Source organism: Fragaria vesca, linkage group LG7 (genome assembly GCF_000184155.1).
Source record: "Fragaria vesca subsp. vesca linkage group LG7, FraVesHawaii_1.0, whole genome shotgun sequence".
NCBI lineage: Eukaryota > Viridiplantae > Streptophyta > Magnoliopsida > Rosales > Rosaceae > Fragaria > Fragaria vesca.
Window position 1 is genome coordinate 10,833,995 of NC_020497.1, and position 18,627 is coordinate 10,852,621.

The window sequence follows — 18,627 nt, forward strand, 5'->3', positions numbered from 1 at the left end:
ATTTGCCGGAGGCCTGTCAGAGACTTTTCAGAGAGGAGATTGATTGTTGACGTTTTACACTAGTGACATCTTTGTAAATATAAGAGAGAGAATATAATTTTTTAGTTGGATGACAGTCTGTAACTTTGTTGAAGCTCAATATCTAATATAAAACTCTATTCAAGCTCGAGTGGACTTATGTGGGTAAAAATATTTGAGTGGACTTATACAAGAGAAAATGTTTTAAAGTTAACTTCTATGTAATTGGCCCAAAAAATGAAGTGATTTGAACCTTAAAAAAAAAAAAAAAAAAAAACCAAAAATAAAGGGACTGCAACCTGCATTCAACCTGTATGGCAGGAAAGGCCAATACGCAGGCAATATTGTTTGCACTGTTTCAATTGAGACCATGGCGTGCATTTGCTATCTTTAGATGGTTTTAACTTTTAGAAGTAAACATCTACGAACATTACGGCATGAGCGCGCATATGACAAACACTATCTACAGTAACTGTAGGCTTTCTATTTGGTTTAAACTTTGAAGCATGCGTATACATAAAGAAGGTGTTCATCACCCTTTGGAAGGAGTAATTCCAAATCTAGACATTTGTGTTAGATCATACATAACAAGACTACTAGTTTTCCAACTCCAAACATGAAACATCTTCTCCATCAATCCAAACAAGACCTAACAGATTTCAAATCAATGGCAGTATGCCAATATGCCATCAATGTCATCTAAAGGTTTTTGAGCCGTCTCTGCATCCTTCATGACTGAATGATAATCAGGATTAATCTTCACATATGCATAGCAAGCGACTCGCCGTTATGTTCAATTCTCATCCTCATCATAAATCATCTCCTACCTGAATCTGTCAGGCTATTCATAGTCAATCTTGCCACAACGTACTGTGGGAAGAGCAATCTATCATGTGACATGTTGCAACTATGGTGGTGAAGGAGAAAAGCGGCAATGCATGGCACCATGTTAAACAAATGCATGCTGAGAATGGCTTAAGCAGCATGGTGGAGCGTGAAGCAGCTGCTAGTCCTCTTCTTAGTGGGGGCTTGAAGTTGACTGAGGAGTTGGCTAATAAGTCCCTAAACATTTGCAGCTGTGAATGTACAGAATCTGCTTACTTCAACAATCGCTGGGATGTGTATTTTGTCTACGACATCAATATGAGTGTTCTGTTATCATCCAATAATATATAGCTCTATACTAACCATCATACCAGAGTTGCGGCAACATGCTTATACTGAAACTCAAGCCTCCTCCGACTTGTCCAGCATACGGACCAGAATCCAGTACCGAAGTTTATACCTTTGATACTAATGATCGAGCAGCACTAGACTTCCTTTGTAAGTATATCGCAGATCAGGATTCCGGTACTCTTAAGATGGTTGGATTCAAGATCAAACAAATCTAGCTCACTGTGTGTTGATTTTTCTTGTACCAAGAGTCCATTATCTGTAAATAAGCCTAGAGGGGCATAATTTGGCAGAAAAATAGTGCGCAGCTTTTGAAAAGACCCTTGTTGCAGAACCCAGAAATCAACATTCGTAGTACCTTGAAGCAAGCATATGGTTTCCTTGTACACTTGAATCTTGACAAAACCATTAATAGGCAATATGGAATCTGGAACCAGCAATTCATCAAATATTTCAGTCCCGGTGTCGAACGACACGATCCTGTGACGATCATCATATACCAGCCAGTATACTATTCCATTGCAAACCTCATACCCCATGAGCCACCACAGGCAATTTAACCGAGGAGCATGTTCAATCACTTTCCAGGAGTTGGTGCGTAGACTATAAACCTCAACTTCCATGGAAGGTCTTTTGTGACCCAACATATTTACCACCTTGTAATCATTCTGATTAGACTTGACTAAATAAAATACAAATTCAATAAGAAATTACACAATCCTCACATAGTGAAAACTTTATCTGAGCTGTGCTTACTATGTTTGAAGCTGTTAAAGAGTTTGTAAAATTATAAAAGAAAAAGGCAGAGAATTGCCACAAATGCAAATTAGACTTCTTACACAAGACTTCACTCCTTTATGCCTAAGATAATCCTATTTACAACATCAACTGGCAAAGCATAAGCTGGATCTATCGGTTTCACCCCTGGATATTCTAGAAGGGAAAGTCCTGCATCAACAAGCACCAACCTCAGTTAAGTGATGTATATTGTGACAAGTAAACAGCCATGACAAAAAATAACGTCTACATTGGTTCCCCAAAATGCAATGGCAGCTTAAGTATAAGCAGAGTTTTTCTTTTGTTTACATCCGATCTCATCTTGCCGAGTGATACTTATAGAAGGTAAATTTGAATTTATATCTTATGTAAACATTTTGGACTATATGACTAATTTCCCATCTAGAAGCAGAGGCTCCAAATGGACATCCACTGTAATCCTTGAGAAATACTCAACAGTTTTATTAAGTAAAAGGGTACAACAAGGCAGAACCAAAGCAATTCTGTACCTGCAACACCAAAATATGTATGGTACGCATCACAGGCATCATCTGGTCTGTCAGAAATTCCTCCATTCTCAATGTCCTGACATTTTTAATAATGATGCACATCATCTCAGATAAATTCGAAGTCACATGATTAAGAATTTCACTTTGAAAACTCCTAAAGAACATCTAAATATCCAAACAGTTTAGGTATAAATATACAAAAAGGTCAGGTAAAACCTGACAATCTAAAATGAACTTCGCAAGCTTTTCCTTATCGATCCAATGGACTCTGTCAATCATGATCAAACTAGAGAGAACCCACCAAGAGTAGCACACCTGAAACGAAGTGAAAATGTAGTAAAGAAGATTCCACTAGTGCTATAGAAATTCACATTTCAATCATGAAACCACACGAGTATCTCTCGGGATGACCATCCACACCCACCAAAGCAAAGAAAAAAAGAACCACAAATGTAGCAAGGTAGTTCAAGAATGGTAAAAGAAACATATGCAATTTCATTTTTCAGAGAACAACAATAATATAGTAAAATACAGTGCAACACCCACATCAGGAAGCTTCTCTGGACGGCCATTAAGACCTCCTGCTTTTACTTGCCGCTCACACAACCACCATCCAAGAAGGTCCTTGTCAATACGATGTAAAGACCCTGTAATAGCAAGAGCACCCACGCAACAGAAAACTGCATCACAATGGACAAAGCAGATCATCAGTATTGAGTTTATATTCGGCATATATACAACTGCATGATCACTATTCCTTACTGGATCAGACATGTTACTTTATATTAAGATTGCAGATACATCTATACACTTGGGGCAAAAGAATTAAGAAGATATGTATGAAGTACCAGAAAAGTTACTCAGAAGATCAGTTTCTGTCAAGTGTCAACAGATTGTACATGTATGACATAATAAATCAGTAAACAAATTCAAAAAACCTATGCACCAGTTCATTGTGATTGATTTTTATTCTGGACCAAAAGGTTATCACAAGATTCATCTTTCAACCAAGTCTGCTATGTCACTGACCAATATCTTATCAGAAGAGGAAAAGACAAAAGAATGACAATCTAAGCTTAAACTTGTTTAGCAAGATCAGGTGCTATTTCCAATGAAAAGAAAGAAACACCTTGAATAATGTATGGAATTCCCTACTCGAAATACAACTAATATTGATTGAATCTGTCCTAAGCATGAACCCTACTGGAAAACCTATACAGAATTTATTTAAAAAGAAAGTTGATGTTATTAACACACCTATTTTTGTTAGTAACACACCCCATCTATTTTCCTATCCATACATTTTAATTTTATTTACAAACTTGCCACTTGAATTTGTTTCATGATTGGCTCTCATCATAGATGGGGTGTGTTAATAACATCACCAAATAATAAAAGAAAAAAGAAAGAGCCAAAAATAGATACATAATATGACGATACGATGAAGCATTAAACAGTGAGTGAATAACACCTCCACCAGGTGTGAGCATGACATAACAGAGTTAGAGTTGTTCAGGGTAAATAACATACTTTGACCTGCATGAGACTCCCCACCAGGCGTGCATCCAAATCCGCCATCATGATTTTTACAACTCAAAATGTAGTCCACAGCCTTCTCCACATTAATTTTATCCAAACAATGTAGTAATGCTAGACAACAGATGGAAATATATGAAAACCTAAGAAATGAAAAATAATTTCTTAGTTGGTTTGCAGTTTCTTTTTGTTTTCAATATCTTTCATTTGTAATGCGGACAGAAGATAAACTGTTAGTGGATCATGCTTTAAATAAAGGTACAGTAACTTTATTAACATATCATACCATACAAAGGAAATAAAAAAAGAGTACCGTGTATCAATTTCACCCCACATGTCCCCAGAAAATGAGCCATCTTCATTCTGCAGCCCAGCTACATCTGAGTTGAGTGTTAAGCGAGACAAAATTCGCTAAATTCATTCACGCTCCTTTCTAAAGTCAGTTGCGTTGTTAGTAAAGTCCTGTCTCTACTCAAATATTTCTATAAGCTCTAATTTAGACGCATCCTCTCAACACATTGACCAACTGACAACGTAATGAAGATTTATTTCAAAGTGTAAAAAATATATATATGCCAAAGGATACAATTTGCAATCTTCTCGATATCCAATACATCAACCTTGTCAAATAAGGCCAAAACCTGCACAGCACTTAGGGTATATAGTATGTGCGGGTCATGTCCAATGTTACCACCAAAACCACCTGCACTATCCACACCATAATCAACATTTTCCTTATAACTCCAAATCACCAAAGAAACACTGAGGATAAAAGTATGAGTTTACTATTGTTGGGGGTAAGAACTCTCTACGAGCTAAATACCTGATTCATGCTGGCACTGGAGGACCTCCGAAACAACTTCATTGACATCAACAGTGTCAAGCTTTCCCAAAAGGTCAAGAGTGGTCAAACCCCAGTATGCCCCATTCAATCTTATATGTTCCATCAAAACAGACTCATAAAAGTCCTTTTCCTGAGATAGCATCACAATGTTGTTAACATTATGTATAATCTATAAACCAAAACATCTATATGTGTAGTTGGACTCAAAATTCGACCTTTGCTTTCGATAGAATGAATTGAACATGTTTCCGAGCTGCCAGCTCCACCATCTGCTAAAATTTCAATATCAAGCAAAAGACTAAAGGAGAGCACCCTTCAAACAAAGACTAAACTCAGTAACAAACTACAACTCAAAACCAATCCATTTATATTCAATCGGGGGTAAATGATTTGAAGGCATAAAAGTCATTTGAAAACTTAGTATAAGGCCTCATACGATTGTGAGCGATCAGTTGCAAATGAAGAAGGCATAAGAGTCTAACTTAGTATAAGGCCTGAAAATTCAAATGTTGAAAATGGAAGCATCAGAAAACACTCTTCAAACAGACAAACACATTGGAGGGCAGAAGATCCAAACCTGAATTTGGGAAGTGCACGAAAAAGCTTGAATTAGCATGCTCAGTAAAACTATCTTCTTAAAATCAAAAACTTGACATAACATATTCCCATTCTCTGATGAATCTTGAACTTGAACATCATTATATCTAACTCAACACAGTTTATAAGTTTTTTCTACAAAAAATAAATAGCCGTTCCTGTATTGATAGTCATTTCAATGGTGACTGATACTTGTTGCGTACAGAGAAAACTAACAGTACACCTTTATCTACCGAGTTCAAGAATGAGTTAACCCACTAATTCTAGGTTTCTTTTACAGACCTAAATTGGCAGAAGGTTTGCAAGTAAGGAAGAAGAAGAGGCTTACCAAGCTCGGCGATGCGATTGTGTGGCGACGAAATGGGACGCGCGGTGTTGATCTGATCGTCGGGATTGGAATCGCAATGCGGTTGGTGAATGGGCTCGGAGATCGAGCTAGGCGGTGGTTATGGTGGCGGTGGTTCTGCTTTTGGATTTTTGGTGTGAATGACTGAAGGAGAAGAAGAGGTTAGCCATTGAATTGGGGTCTAGTTTAGTCAATTTTGTGCAAATGGTTATTTTTTCTTATTTTTAATCTAGTTATTTTTTTTTATTGAAATTTAATCTAGTTACTTAACCTCTCTTTCTCTAGCCACAAGTTTTTTTTTTGATACTCTCTCTAGCCACAAGTTTAATTGCCTTGATTATACAAGAGTTATGGTATCTTATAATAGTAAGAATTCTAGATATATGGGTTTCTAAAGACATCTATAATAATGCCTTCCATACCCATAACCTGTAAAAACTCATCTCTAATAATCAAAACTCAAACCTGAATATGGGTTTCTACCAGACTTACGACTTATTTTTAGTTGACTTGCAAAGAGGAAACTCATTTCGGTTGGTGCGGGACCCACTTCAACACAGCCGCACATGAATGTGAGGGGATTGAATACCCATTTATTTGTTGATGACCAAAACCTATACTCATACCCATACTTATACTTAAATTATATAAAATGATTAAAATTTGGGTATGAGTATGAGTATGAGTTTTGACAAAATGGTTGAAGAATGAATATGGGTTTAGGTGAGTCAAAAAATAGGTTTAAGTAGAGGTTTTAGGTCACCTTGTTGGAGATGCCTTAAACACATTAGTTTGCTATAAACTCTGCTACTGTTATTGTGCTTCAATATATTGCTACTGCAATTTTAAATCCGGATGTTGTGTTAACTTCAATGAAAACTGGTTGAAACAAAACGATTAAAGAAAAAAGCCACAGATTAGTGGAAACACACCATTCATGTTTTCTTCTGTTGTTTTTCCTAGTTTGTTATAACCAATCGGTGTGACTAAGGGGCATAAATTTGATAATCAAACAAACTATATTCTTTCTTTCACATGTAGTGTGAGGTAAGCTCAAAACCAGACATGAGTTTTGTGAATTGTGAGGTGGCCGGCCGTTAGTTACAATGTTGAGTATTACAAGAAATGTAGTCCTATATAAGGCTCACATACATGGACTGGTCTCTCACATTCTTGTTCTGAGAAGATAACTAGCTACTTCTTCTATAACAATCTTCAATGGCATCCCTCATTACTCCAGATCAATTTTCTGCTAACCAAGATGCAGAGGCTCTTCGAAAGGCCTGTCAAGGTATGTAAACAAATTGTGATTAGCAGATTCCCTTTCGACATTTCATCTCGTGAGCTTAGTTACAACTAATGTTGAAATTGTCATTAGGAGCTGGCAATAGGTGTATTCATAATCATCATGATTTGGTATACGTTAATTTCCTATTGACACATATGAAACCGATAGGGCCGGGTCAGCATTTTTGTTCATACCACTTAGATGTAGTGAACCTGTCTGTACTTGTAAGGAAAATTTGATAGAGTTGAGAAAAAATTCTAACGTTTTCGGAATCCAAACAAGAGCCTTTTCAAAAGAACACCCTATTGTGATTGCCATTTGCCTCGTTCATTCTTTTACAAAGCCAACCAAGACACACCTAACACAATCCCATTTGTGGAAGAAGGTAGAAAATGCATTAAATTTATAATTTCAAATTAATCAAAAGGCTCAAAGAGAATAAAACTCCCATTTAAGCTCCCTAATTAATAGCCTTTGCTATAAATTTGGGCATTGTAAGAGCCAGAACACACTAGTGAAAGATTCCAACATAACCTTCTTTGTGCTTCTGTGAGAGAGAGATAAACAAAACCTTCAAGAATGGCTACCCTTGTTTCTCCTCCAAATTTCTGTGCCAATGAAGATGCAGAAGCTCTTAGAAAATCTGTGAAAGGTGTTGCTTAGATCATTTCTTTCGTAATTCATATATGCGCATGAGCTATTGAAAATTCTGTCATATTTTGAAATTAAATTGAGTGATTTGTTTTTGTTGGCTAATGTTTTAACATGTAGGTTGGGGGACCAATGAGAAGGCTGTCATCTCCATCCTGGGTCATAGAAATGCAGGTCAAAGAAAAGAGATCAGGGCAGCTTATGAACAACTTTATCAAGAAGATCTTCTCAAGCGCCTTGAGTCTGAGCTCTCTGGTGATTTTGAGGTATTATAATTTAGTGTATCTAAAAGACATAGAAATCTCCGAATGGTTTTGTCCTTTTACTACAGAAGATAGAGGAACTGGTGGAAAAGAGAATATTATCAAGAGAAACTCGATTTTTTTTTTTTAACTGATCCGATCCAGGAGCACACAGATAATTTTGAATAACTTCTATGTATAAATGCTCTTAAACTATGCATCAGTTTTGTGACTGTCAGATTAGTCATTGACAAGGTTAAAAGCTATGTTTAACTATTTTTACTGCATATCATCGATCAGATTATTGCATTCACCCATTTTGTTTTCTTTGTATGAAAGAAAATCCATCTCAATCTTTTTCTAAGGCAATTTAATTGAGTGAAGAAACTTCTGTTCATATTTTGGGATGACATTCATGTATAGAAAGCAGTGTACCGCTGGATATTGGATCCAGCAGATCGTGATGCAGTTTTGGCTAATGTGGCCATCAAGAAATCCACTGACTACAATGTCATAATTGAAATTTCCTGCATTCACTCCCCTGAAGAGCTTCTAGCTGTAAGAAGAGCTTACCAGCTTCGCTACAAGCACTCTGTGGAAGAAGATCTAGCTGCACATACTACCGGTGATATCCGCAAGGTATGTGCTTTGGCCAATTTAACATGATAACTTATACCAGGCAACATGCCATATTATGCTGTTTGAATGTGATTTTTCATTGCACCATCGAAGAAGAAATGATCGGCCAATATAGATCGACTAAATAAAGAGAACAGTTTATGTCAACTTAATCTGAGAACATGTTAAATTAGACAATTAGAATTGCTAATTAATGGTGTTATGTTGCAGCTTTTGGTTGCTTTGGTGACTGCTTACCGCTATGACGGTCACGAGATCAATGCAAAGTTGGCAAATTCGGAAGCAGATATTCTTCAAGATGCTATCAAAGACAAGGCTTTCAATCTTGAAGAAATTATTAGGATCCTGAGTACTAGGAGCAAGACACAACTCATGGCGACATTCAACAAATACAGAGATGATCAAGGCATTTCTATCAGCAAGGTTAGGAGAACACAAAGATTTAAGACTTTTAGAATACCAATTTGCAGATTTACATTGTCAATGTGCCCCAGAAAGTAATTAATCTCTATTTAACAATTTTACCTGATTAAAATATTGTCTGTTTTGCCAGAATTTGCTGGAAGAAGGAGCTAATGATTTCCAGAAGGCATTGCATACTGCCATTCGATGCCTCAATGACCCCAAGAAGTACTTTGAGAAGGTAAACACATTTCACTTGTTATTCTCTCTTTCTAGCTAGCTCATATTCCTTCACAAACTCATATATTACTTGTGCTTAAAGGTACTTCGCAATGCAATAAAAAGAGTCGGCACCGATGAGGATGCTCTCACTCGTGTGATTGTTACAAGGGCAGAGAGGGACTTGAGGGACATCAAGGAGGTTTACTACAAGAAAAATAGTGTTCCTCTTGAACAGGCTGTGGCCAAAGACACTTCAGGGGACTACAAGGCCTTCCTCCTTACTCTGCTGGGAAAGGAAGATTGAGTTCCTGTTGTGAGAAAAATAGAATAATCTAGCTAGTGAAGCTATTAAGTATGAATGTTGGTCTTTTCTGTTGTTGTTTGATGAGTCTTTATATTCTATGTTGTGTCAATGATTTTCTTGCGGTGTGACTATCTACCTATCTTTGTCCATGTTCCTGAAGTTGGGAGGAGTTATTATATGAAAAGAGTTTCTAGTTAAGGAAGTTAGTACTATGCAATTCACCTACTATCAATACTGTTATTTTTCCCAACAATTAATTGATGCCAGGAATCTCTCATACACACTATTCAAGGGGCACAAAATACATCTGATTATGTAAATCGGGGCTTCCTTCTTTCTTTCTTTCTTTCTTTTTTTTTTTTTTTTTTTGAATTTAATAGATAATTTCATTACTTATCCACAACCAGAGAACACATACATCAAATTGTCTAATCACAACCACTAATCTAGTTGGAAACAAGAGATAACAAAATGACAATGAGCCCTCGTTGTAAATGCCCTCATTTTACACCTAATACAAAATATTTCCAAATACTCATATCTAACTCCCATATAGCAATTACAACAGTCGCCTGTGGACCTCAATTGATGTACGACTAAGTAAAATCGAGAATTAAAAAGCATTAATTGCCTGGACTTCCATCACTTGCCTCGAAAATGATCAAGGAAATCAATACCTCCTTACCCTTGTTGTTAGGACCCGCCTAACCCCTAGACATACCAGATGACCAGATTGGGTGATATAATACCCCTAGGTCCCCGAAAGGCTTAAAAGGGATAAGGTCCAAAATAGCACCTTAGCCCAGCTAGAGACCATGCAGGCTCAAAGAATAGACTCAGTCTAGGCCCAACAAGATGTCGAGTCCAAATTCGATAAATGGCGCTGAAATTAGACGTTGCTTACTACAACTCTGCCGTCACTCCTCAGCCATCTCGTCAGCCAAACCGCATCGCCACACCGCACCGCCGCTATCCGACCACTCCTCCACAAGCCATAGCAACCCAAAGATCAGAGATTTCCATCCGGCAAAACTCGACCATGTTTCTACAACATCAATCGATGCTGGCGTTAAGCTCCTCCAATCTCTTGTAACGTTAGCCTTCAAACACCCAACCCCGCTACAGGAATCGTAGTCAAGCACCCCATACAGCCTAAACTCAACCAATCCAAAACGAGACTAGACCGGCCATACCGCAAAACTCGTCCGGTAGCAAAGCCAGGAGGCTTCGACGAATCCAAAGAATCGATCCGTCTGGGCCAGCGGCTACCACCTGACGAGAGAAATCTTGAAGGTTGGAAGCTATCGGCGGGTTAGAGTTTCGGCTGCTAGGGTTTTTTTTAGAAATAATTGTAACTCAGGGATTCCTATCTAGCAGCATTAGGTATTTTTCATCCATAACTTTTTTTTATATATTTTTTTTATGATAATCGAGGAGGCGTCAATTCATTAATGTATAAATGAATATTACGTAGCAACACAACTCACCTAGAAACCTTTGGCTAAGTCATAAGCGAGCCGTGAAGGCAAAAATTAAGGAAAAAAAACCTAACTTCGACCAAAAGCGAGATAACCTTAGTCCATAAGTTCATAAGTAACCGGAACCACGACGTTATCAAGGTAGACATCGGATCAAGCCAAATCCCTAATTTATTTTTGAAACAGAACGTAAACCTACGATTAGTGGATTTCCCCAGTACCCGTAGCAAAGATCCATCAGATGAACCATCACCAAAAGGCACAAACAATGCCTCATGGCCTTCCACCCTCGAACTTGAAGAAAGGCATAGTTGAACCACTGAGGGCTTGAGAACCCTCTTCTGGCTCACCTTCCTTACACCCAGCTCTAACAACAAAGCCTTAACAATGCCTCACCTTTGTTGGCTCACATTTCTTTCACCCGGCTCCAACAACATAGCCTTAGGTTTAGGGGAACTCTTAGGGTTGTTCTTCCATCCAAGGGGACGTCTGGTCATCTGCCTTAACAATACCTCACCTCTTCTGGCTCATCATCCTTTCACCCGGCTCCAATAGCAAAGCCTTACTTAAGGGCACCCTTGGGGTTGTTCCACCGTCCAAGGGGACGTCCCTTCTTTTTTCCACTATTGAAGTCCAACACCTTTAGTAGCAGACTTGCTGCGTTTTGTATATCAAGAGTGTCTCAGATGCCTTTCTCATTATGCTAGCCATTGAAACCTCATCAACTTGCAACGAGACGACTATTGGAGGAGCAGTTGCAGTGGGGGCAAGAAACTTACAGACATACTGAGAATAGTAAACACCGACAAACTCTTTTTTTGCACACTCAGTTTCTAGCAAACAATATTCCAGTACCCGAAGTAGGAGTAGGAACCCTAGGGGCAGGGTTCACAATTTGTATAGTTTCCACCGTTTGCGGATGACCAACATATACACCACCATTGTGATCAAAGAAGCCACAAGTGCGGCAAGGGGTAATAAAAGACGGGACGCCGCACGAAGCGGTAGGGGTAATAACAGACGGGACGTCGCACGAATTGGTAAGGGGTAATAAACGAATGGATGCCGCACGAAACGGTAACGGGTAATAACCGAAGGGACGCTGCACGTAGCAGAAAGGGGTAATAACCGACGGGACGCCCTACAAAACGGTAGGAGTAATAACCGACGGGACGCCGCACGAAACGGGAAAGGGTAATAACCGAAGGAATGCCGCACAAAGGGGTAAAAACCGACAGGACGCCGCACGAAGCAGGAAGAGGAAATAACCAAAAAAACGCCGCATGAAGTGGGAGGGGTAATAACCGAAGGGACGCCGCACGAAGCGGTAAGGGTAATAACTGACGGGACGCCGCACGAAACGACAAGGGGTAATAACCAACAGAACGCCGCACGAAGTGGTAGGGTTAATAACCAACAGGATGCCGCATGAAGCGGTAGGGGTAATAACTGAAGGAATGCCGCATGAAAAGGGAAGGGGTAATAACTAACGGGACGTCACACATAGCGGTAAAAGGTAATAACCGAAGGGACGTCGCACGAAGCGGTAAGAACCGACGTGACGCCTCACGAAACGGGAAAATGTTATAACCGATGGGACACCGCACGAAGCGGCAAGCGGAAATAACTGAAAGGACGCCGCACGAAACGGCAAGGGGCAATAACCGAAGGGACACCGCACGAACACCGCACGAAGCAAAAGGGGTAATAACCGAAGGGACGCCGCACGAAATGGAAAGGGGTAATAACTGACGGGACGCCGCACGACACGGGAAGAAGTAATAACATAATAGATGCCGAACGAAGTGGCATGAAGTAATAACCGACGGGACGCCGCATGAAGCGGCATAGGGTAATAACCGACCGGTCGCCGCACGAAGCGGTAAGTGGTAATAACTGACAGGACGCCACACGAAGCGGCATTTGGTAATAACCGAGACGACACAAAAAGTGGTAGGGGTAATAACTGATAGGACGCTGCAGGAAGCGACAATGGGTAATAACTGAAGGGACGCCGTTTCGGGATGCCGTACGAAGCGGTAAGGGGTAAAAATTGAAGGGACGCTGCATGAAGCGATAAGAGGATAATATCTGAATGGACGCCGCACGAAGCGGCAAAGGGTAATAATTGAAGGGACGCCGCACGAAGCGATAGGGGTAATAACCGACGAGACAACGCACGAAGCGGTAAGGGTAATAACCGGGACGCCGCACGAAACGACATGGGGTAATAACCGACCGGACACTGCAGGAAGCAGCAAGGGGTAATAATCAAAGGGACGCCGCTTCGGGACGCCACACGAAACGGTAATAACTGACGTGACGCCGCACGAAGCTGTAGGGGTAATAACCGGGACGCCGTACACAACGACATTGGGTAATAACTGACCAGACGCCGCAGGAAGTGGCAAGTGATAATTACCGAAGGGACGCCGCACAAAGCGGTAGGGTAATAATCGACTAGATGCCGCACGAAGCGGTAAGAGGTAATAACCGACGGGACGCTGCACGAAACGGTAAGAGGGTAATAATCGAATTGACGCCGCACGAAGACGCAAAGGATAATAACTGAAGGGACGCCGCACGAAACGGTAGGGGTAATAACCGGGACGCACACGAAGCGACATGGGGTAATAATCGACGGGACGCCGACCGGACCTTGCACGAAGCGGTAAGGGGTAATAACCGACACGATGCTGCACAAAGTGAGAAGGGGTAATAACTGACACGACGCCGCACGAAGTGTGAAAAGGTAATAACCGACACGACGACGCACGAAGCGGCAAAGGGTAATAATCGACAGGATGCCGCACGAAGCCGTAAGGGGGTAATAACCGAAACGATGCCGCACGAAGTGGTAAAGGGTAATAACCGACGGGACGACGCACGAAGCGGGAATAGGTAATAACCGTTGGGAAGCCGCACGAAGTGGTAAAGGGTAATAACCGACGGGACGCCGCACGAAACGAGAAGGGGTAATAACCGACGGGTCGTCGCAAGGAAGAGAATGGGTAAAAACCGACGGGACGCCGCACGAAGCGGGAATAGGTAATAACCGTTGGGAAGCCGCACGAAGCGGTAAGAGGTAATAACTGAAGGGACGCCGCACGAAGCAATAGGGGTAATAATCGGGACGTCGCATGAAGCGGCATGGGGCAATAACCGACGGAACACCGCACGAAGCAGCATGGCGTAATAACCGATCGAACCCCGCACGAAGCGGTAAATGGTAATAACTGACACGATGCCGCACAAAGCGAGAAGGGGTAATAACTGACACGACGCCGCACAAAGCAGATGTTTGTACTTATTTTTTACACATCGGCCCACTAGGCCGAATCCGTTGGTTGCGAGGAAAATTACAATATTTAATGATCATTATTACAATTATTTCGTATAATTATCATCACCATTATTAAGATTTGTTAAGATTCATTATTTGGTATTAAAACCACATACCAAATATTGAAGTAACGGCGATATATGACAACAAATTAACATTATGGCTAATTGGAAGAATTAAAGACCGAAATTTCAACATAATTAGCGAATCAATTCTAACGAAGCCGCAAGAAGAAAGAAATAAACGTGTGATTAAGGAGAAAGCAACACGGAGCATATCTTTGATTCGGTCATTAAGACCGAAATATTTATTTTATTTTATTGTTTTCTCCTTCCTTAATTTTTGTGTTTGTAATAGTATATATAGGAGACATATACCTCCTTGTAAAAGGTCCCCGACCAACATAAACAACACTTCAATACAATCTCAAGCACTTCAAATTCTCTACGAATTCTCTACAATATCAATCTTTTTATTAATGTTCTAACATAGTTCTCTTCTTTTTATTCGCTTGTTTTACATTCCGCACTTTATCGCTTTTTTTTTACATTCCGCACTTTACTTACATGCAATTTCTCTTCTGCGTTTTTAAATTCATGCACTTTAATTTCTTGCAATTACTTCATGCAATTTATGTTTCATGCAATTTAAATTTTCGCCTTTAGATTCTTGTTATTTTACTTTTTACATTTTAATTCTCGCAAACTTATACAAAAATCACAAAAAAAAAGAGCAACGTCGGTGAAAACGCCAAAAGTCCTTGTAACAAAGGCGAGAGAACCTAAAGGCCGAGACGGTTCCTTCCTCGGCCTACAATCACTTGGAAGAAGTTAGATTAGACTCAAAATATTTATCAAAAATCACGCTTGACCAACAGGCCGCGAGTTGGCACGCCCGTGCACTTAGAGGGATGATTGTTCTCAAGACCTCGGCCTATTTTTTTCGGCCGAGACGATTTTTGAGCAAACAACGGGAAGGGGTAATAACCAACACAACGCCGCACGAAGTGGCATGGGATGATAATCGACCGGACGCCGCACGAAGCGGCATGGGGTAATAACTGACCAGACCCCGCACGAAGCGAGAAAGAGTAATAACCAAACACGATGCCGCACGAAGCGAAAATGGGTAATAACCGACAAGACGCCGCACGAAGCAGTAAGGGGTAATAACAGAAAGGACGCCGCACGAAACGGTAAAGGGTAATAACCGACGGGACGACGCACGAAGCGAGAAGAAGTAATAACCGACGGGACGCCGCACCAAACGGGAAGGGTAATAACTGATGGGATACCGTATGAAGCGGTAAGGGGTAATAACCGAAGGGACGCCGCACGAAACGGTAAAGCGTAATAGCAGATGGGACGCTGCACAAAGCGTGAAGGGGTAATAACCGACGGGTTGCCGCACGAAGCGGTAGGGGTAAAAACCGACGGGACGCCGCACGAAGCGGCAATAGGTATTAACCTAAGGGACGCCGCATGAAACAGAAAAGGGTAATAACCGACGAGACGCCACACACGCCACACGAAGCGATAGGAGTAATAACCGACGAGACGCCGTATGAAGCAGCAATTGGTAATAATCGACGGGACGCTGCACGTAGCGAAAAAGGGGTAATAACCGAAGGGATGCCACATGAAGCGGAAAAAGGTAATAACTGACGGGACGCCACACGTAGCGGTATGGGAAATAACCGGGATGCCGCACGAAGCGGTAGGGGTAATAACCGAGACGCCGCACGAAGCGGCATGAGGTTATAACTGATGGGACGCCGCACGAAGCGGTAAGGGGTAATAACCAAAAGGATGCCGCACGAAGCGAGAAGGGGTAATAAATTAATAACTGACGGGACGCCGCGCGAAGCGGAAGGGTTAATAACCGACAGAACGCCGCACGAAGCGGTAAGAGGTAATAACCGAAGGGATACCGCATGAAGCGGGAAGGGGTAATAAACTAATAACTGACGGGACGCCGCGCGAAGCGGAAGGGTTAATAACCGACAAAACGCCGCACGAAGCGGAAATGGGTAATAACCGAAAGGACGCCGCACGAAACGGTAAAAGGTAATAACTAAATGAACACCGCACAAAGCGAGAAGGGATAATAACCGACATGTTGCCGCACGAAACGGTAGGGGTAAAAACCGACGGGATGCCGCACGAAGTGGCAATGAGAAATAACATAAGGGACGCTGCACGAAGCGGTAGGAGTAATAACCGACAAGACGCCACATGAAACGGCAAGGGGTAATAACCGACGAGACGCCGCATGTAGCGAAAAGGGGTAATAACCAAAGGGACGCCGCACGAAGTGGAAAGAGGTAATAACCAACGGGACACTGCACGAAGCGGTAGAGATAATAACCGGGATGCTGCACGAAACGGCATGGGTTTATAACCGACGGGACGCCGCACGAAACGGAATGGGGAAATAACCTACCAGACGCCGCTCGAAGCGACATCGGGTAATAATCAACAGGATGTCGCATGAAGCGATAAGGGATAATAACCGACGGAACGCCGCACGAAACGGTAAAAGGTAATAACCAAAGGGACGCCGCACGAAGCAAGAAGGGGTAATAACCAAAGGGCCAGACACGAAGTGTATCTTTACCTATTTAAGTCTTAAGTATTTAAGAGTCTTGTTATTAATAAGTTACATTAGTCTTATGGTATTCTAGGAGACTAAGGGTTATACTTGAAACCTATAAATGGCTTTCTCATGTAATCTGAAGCGCATATTGGAAATGAATTAAGATTTTATCTTATTGAAGGCTTGGCTTTGTTTCCTCTCCCCTAACCTGCCTCATTCTATTTCTCCCTTCTACAGCTAAGAAACCCTTGTCCCTTCTAAAACCCTTATGTTTTCTTAATCTCTCAATATTCTCCAACCCACCCTATTCACTCTATCTCTAACTATTGGCCTCTCCCTGCATCCAACATTGAAATAAGGAACAAGAAAAAAGAAGCTTTTAAACAATTTGAGACTAAAAAGGAGAAGATGGAGAAGGATACGTACTTGTTAGTTGTTGCACCATTCCAGGAAATGAAGCATCCCATGATGAACAACACTAGCCCATGCATGAATCTGGTGAATGGGTCATCAAGCCATCATTTTTGTCTCAGTCAACTACAATCTATGTTTCACAAAAGAAGAAAAAGAAAGATGGCTCAAACTATTTGTTGATACACTGATGTTGATAATGTTCTAAGAATCAGTCATTATTTATGGGCAGTATTATGCAGATACATATTTAAAAGCAATAAAAATTACTTCCTATTTTCTAGTTAATTCCATATAAGCAGCAAATTTGATTTAATTCCTCTATGTATAGAAATGTAAGTGAGATATAAAGTGGTGCCTCCAAATAGGGGAATTCTTTTTTGCAAGTAGTGTTAATTCCAAATGTTTCTTCATTTCGTTAGTATAGAAATATCAGATAGAGATATAAAGTGCGAAAAAGAGGAAGAATTTGAACAGAAAAAGTTTACCTGATATGTTTCTACTCTTATGTCGCTTCAGATATGGAGAAAACAAGGAAAAAACATACAGACAACACGAATGTCCCCAACATTTAAATTCAGCGAAAAGATTACAAGTCACGATGAGATTACCTCAAATACCATGTGAAGCAATTGGAAAGCGGCACGCATCCCATTATCTCTTAAAGTGAAGCGGAGTTCCTTAGAAATAAATTCCTCAGTGGACTCCGATGATCAATTATTCAAGTGGTTCACACAGAAAGTTCTACATGAGAACAATGATGCATATACATAAGACGATCTCAACAAAAATGTGTAAGCTCCGATACAATTATCAAACAATGATTATGAAATACCATATATAATGATCCGAGTATATTTCTCATATTACCATGCCATGTAAACATCTTGCAACAACTGCAATGTAATTTGGCCTTGATGAATATCATAAGTATACGTCCCATGAAATCTACTATTAATAAAGCAAATTGTTGTCTGCATGGTTAAATTTTGAACTTCCTATAACACCCTTAATTGATTAAAATTTCAAGTTTAAGGATTTCTAAAACCAGAGGCAGAATAGAAACTTCAAAATTAGAAATAAAAATGAAAAAAAAAAGGATTGTATAGACACAAACGGCAATTGTCAGTTATTTTTTGAATTTGACTCTTTTTCTATGAGGGAGAGACAAAAAGTGGAGATGGAGTGTAGGGCTGAGAATAATTGCAATAAAAAAAAATAACAAAATTAAATTTACAATAAGAGAACAAAG

General features: G+C 40.5%; 3 protein-coding genes across 4 annotated transcripts; 1 reads left to right on the forward strand and 2 right to left on the reverse strand.

Annotated features, from left to right (window-relative positions):
* Window positions 1-1,328: 1,328 nt before the first annotated feature.
* Window positions 1,329-1,814, reverse strand: LOC101305415. The gene has a single exon (XM_004308558.1). It carries the CDS (start codon window positions 1,812-1,814, stop codon window positions 1,329-1,331), a length of 486 nt encoding a protein of 161 aa, XP_004308606.1.
* A 111-nt stretch (window positions 1,815-1,925) lies between these two features.
* Window positions 1,926-5,821, reverse strand: LOC101313058 (geranylgeranyl transferase type-2 subunit beta-like). Its single transcript, XM_004307082.1, has 10 exons — window positions 5,783-5,821; window positions 5,073-5,129; window positions 4,837-4,987; window positions 4,600-4,716; window positions 4,327-4,393; window positions 4,008-4,156; window positions 3,024-3,157; window positions 2,694-2,792; window positions 2,478-2,553; window positions 1,926-2,139 (listed from the first exon to the last, which is right to left on the reverse strand). Exons 2-10 carry the CDS (start codon window positions 5,124-5,126, stop codon window positions 2,039-2,041), a joined length of 948 nt encoding a protein of 315 aa, XP_004307130.1. The 5' UTR covers window positions 5,127-5,129; window positions 5,783-5,821; the 3' UTR covers window positions 1,926-2,038.
* A 1,146-nt stretch (window positions 5,822-6,967) lies between these two features.
* On the forward strand, window positions 6,968-9,796 carry LOC101313351 (annexin-like protein RJ4-like). 2 transcript variants are annotated; one of them, XM_004307084.1, is made up of 6 exons: window positions 6,968-7,091; window positions 7,860-8,005; window positions 8,405-8,620; window positions 8,831-9,043; window positions 9,174-9,263; window positions 9,345-9,796. In XM_004307084.1, the coding sequence occupies exons 1-6, from the start codon at window positions 7,019-7,021 to the stop codon at window positions 9,546-9,548; spliced, it is 942 nt and encodes a 313-aa protein (XP_004307132.1). In that variant the 5' UTR covers window positions 6,968-7,018; the 3' UTR covers window positions 9,549-9,796. The 2 variants fall into 2 exon arrangements, with proteins under 2 accessions (XP_004307132.1, XP_004307131.1); XM_004307083.1 differs by lacking the exon at window positions 6,968-7,091 and adding an exon at window positions 7,558-7,740.
* Window positions 9,797-18,627: the final 8,831 nt, after the last annotated feature.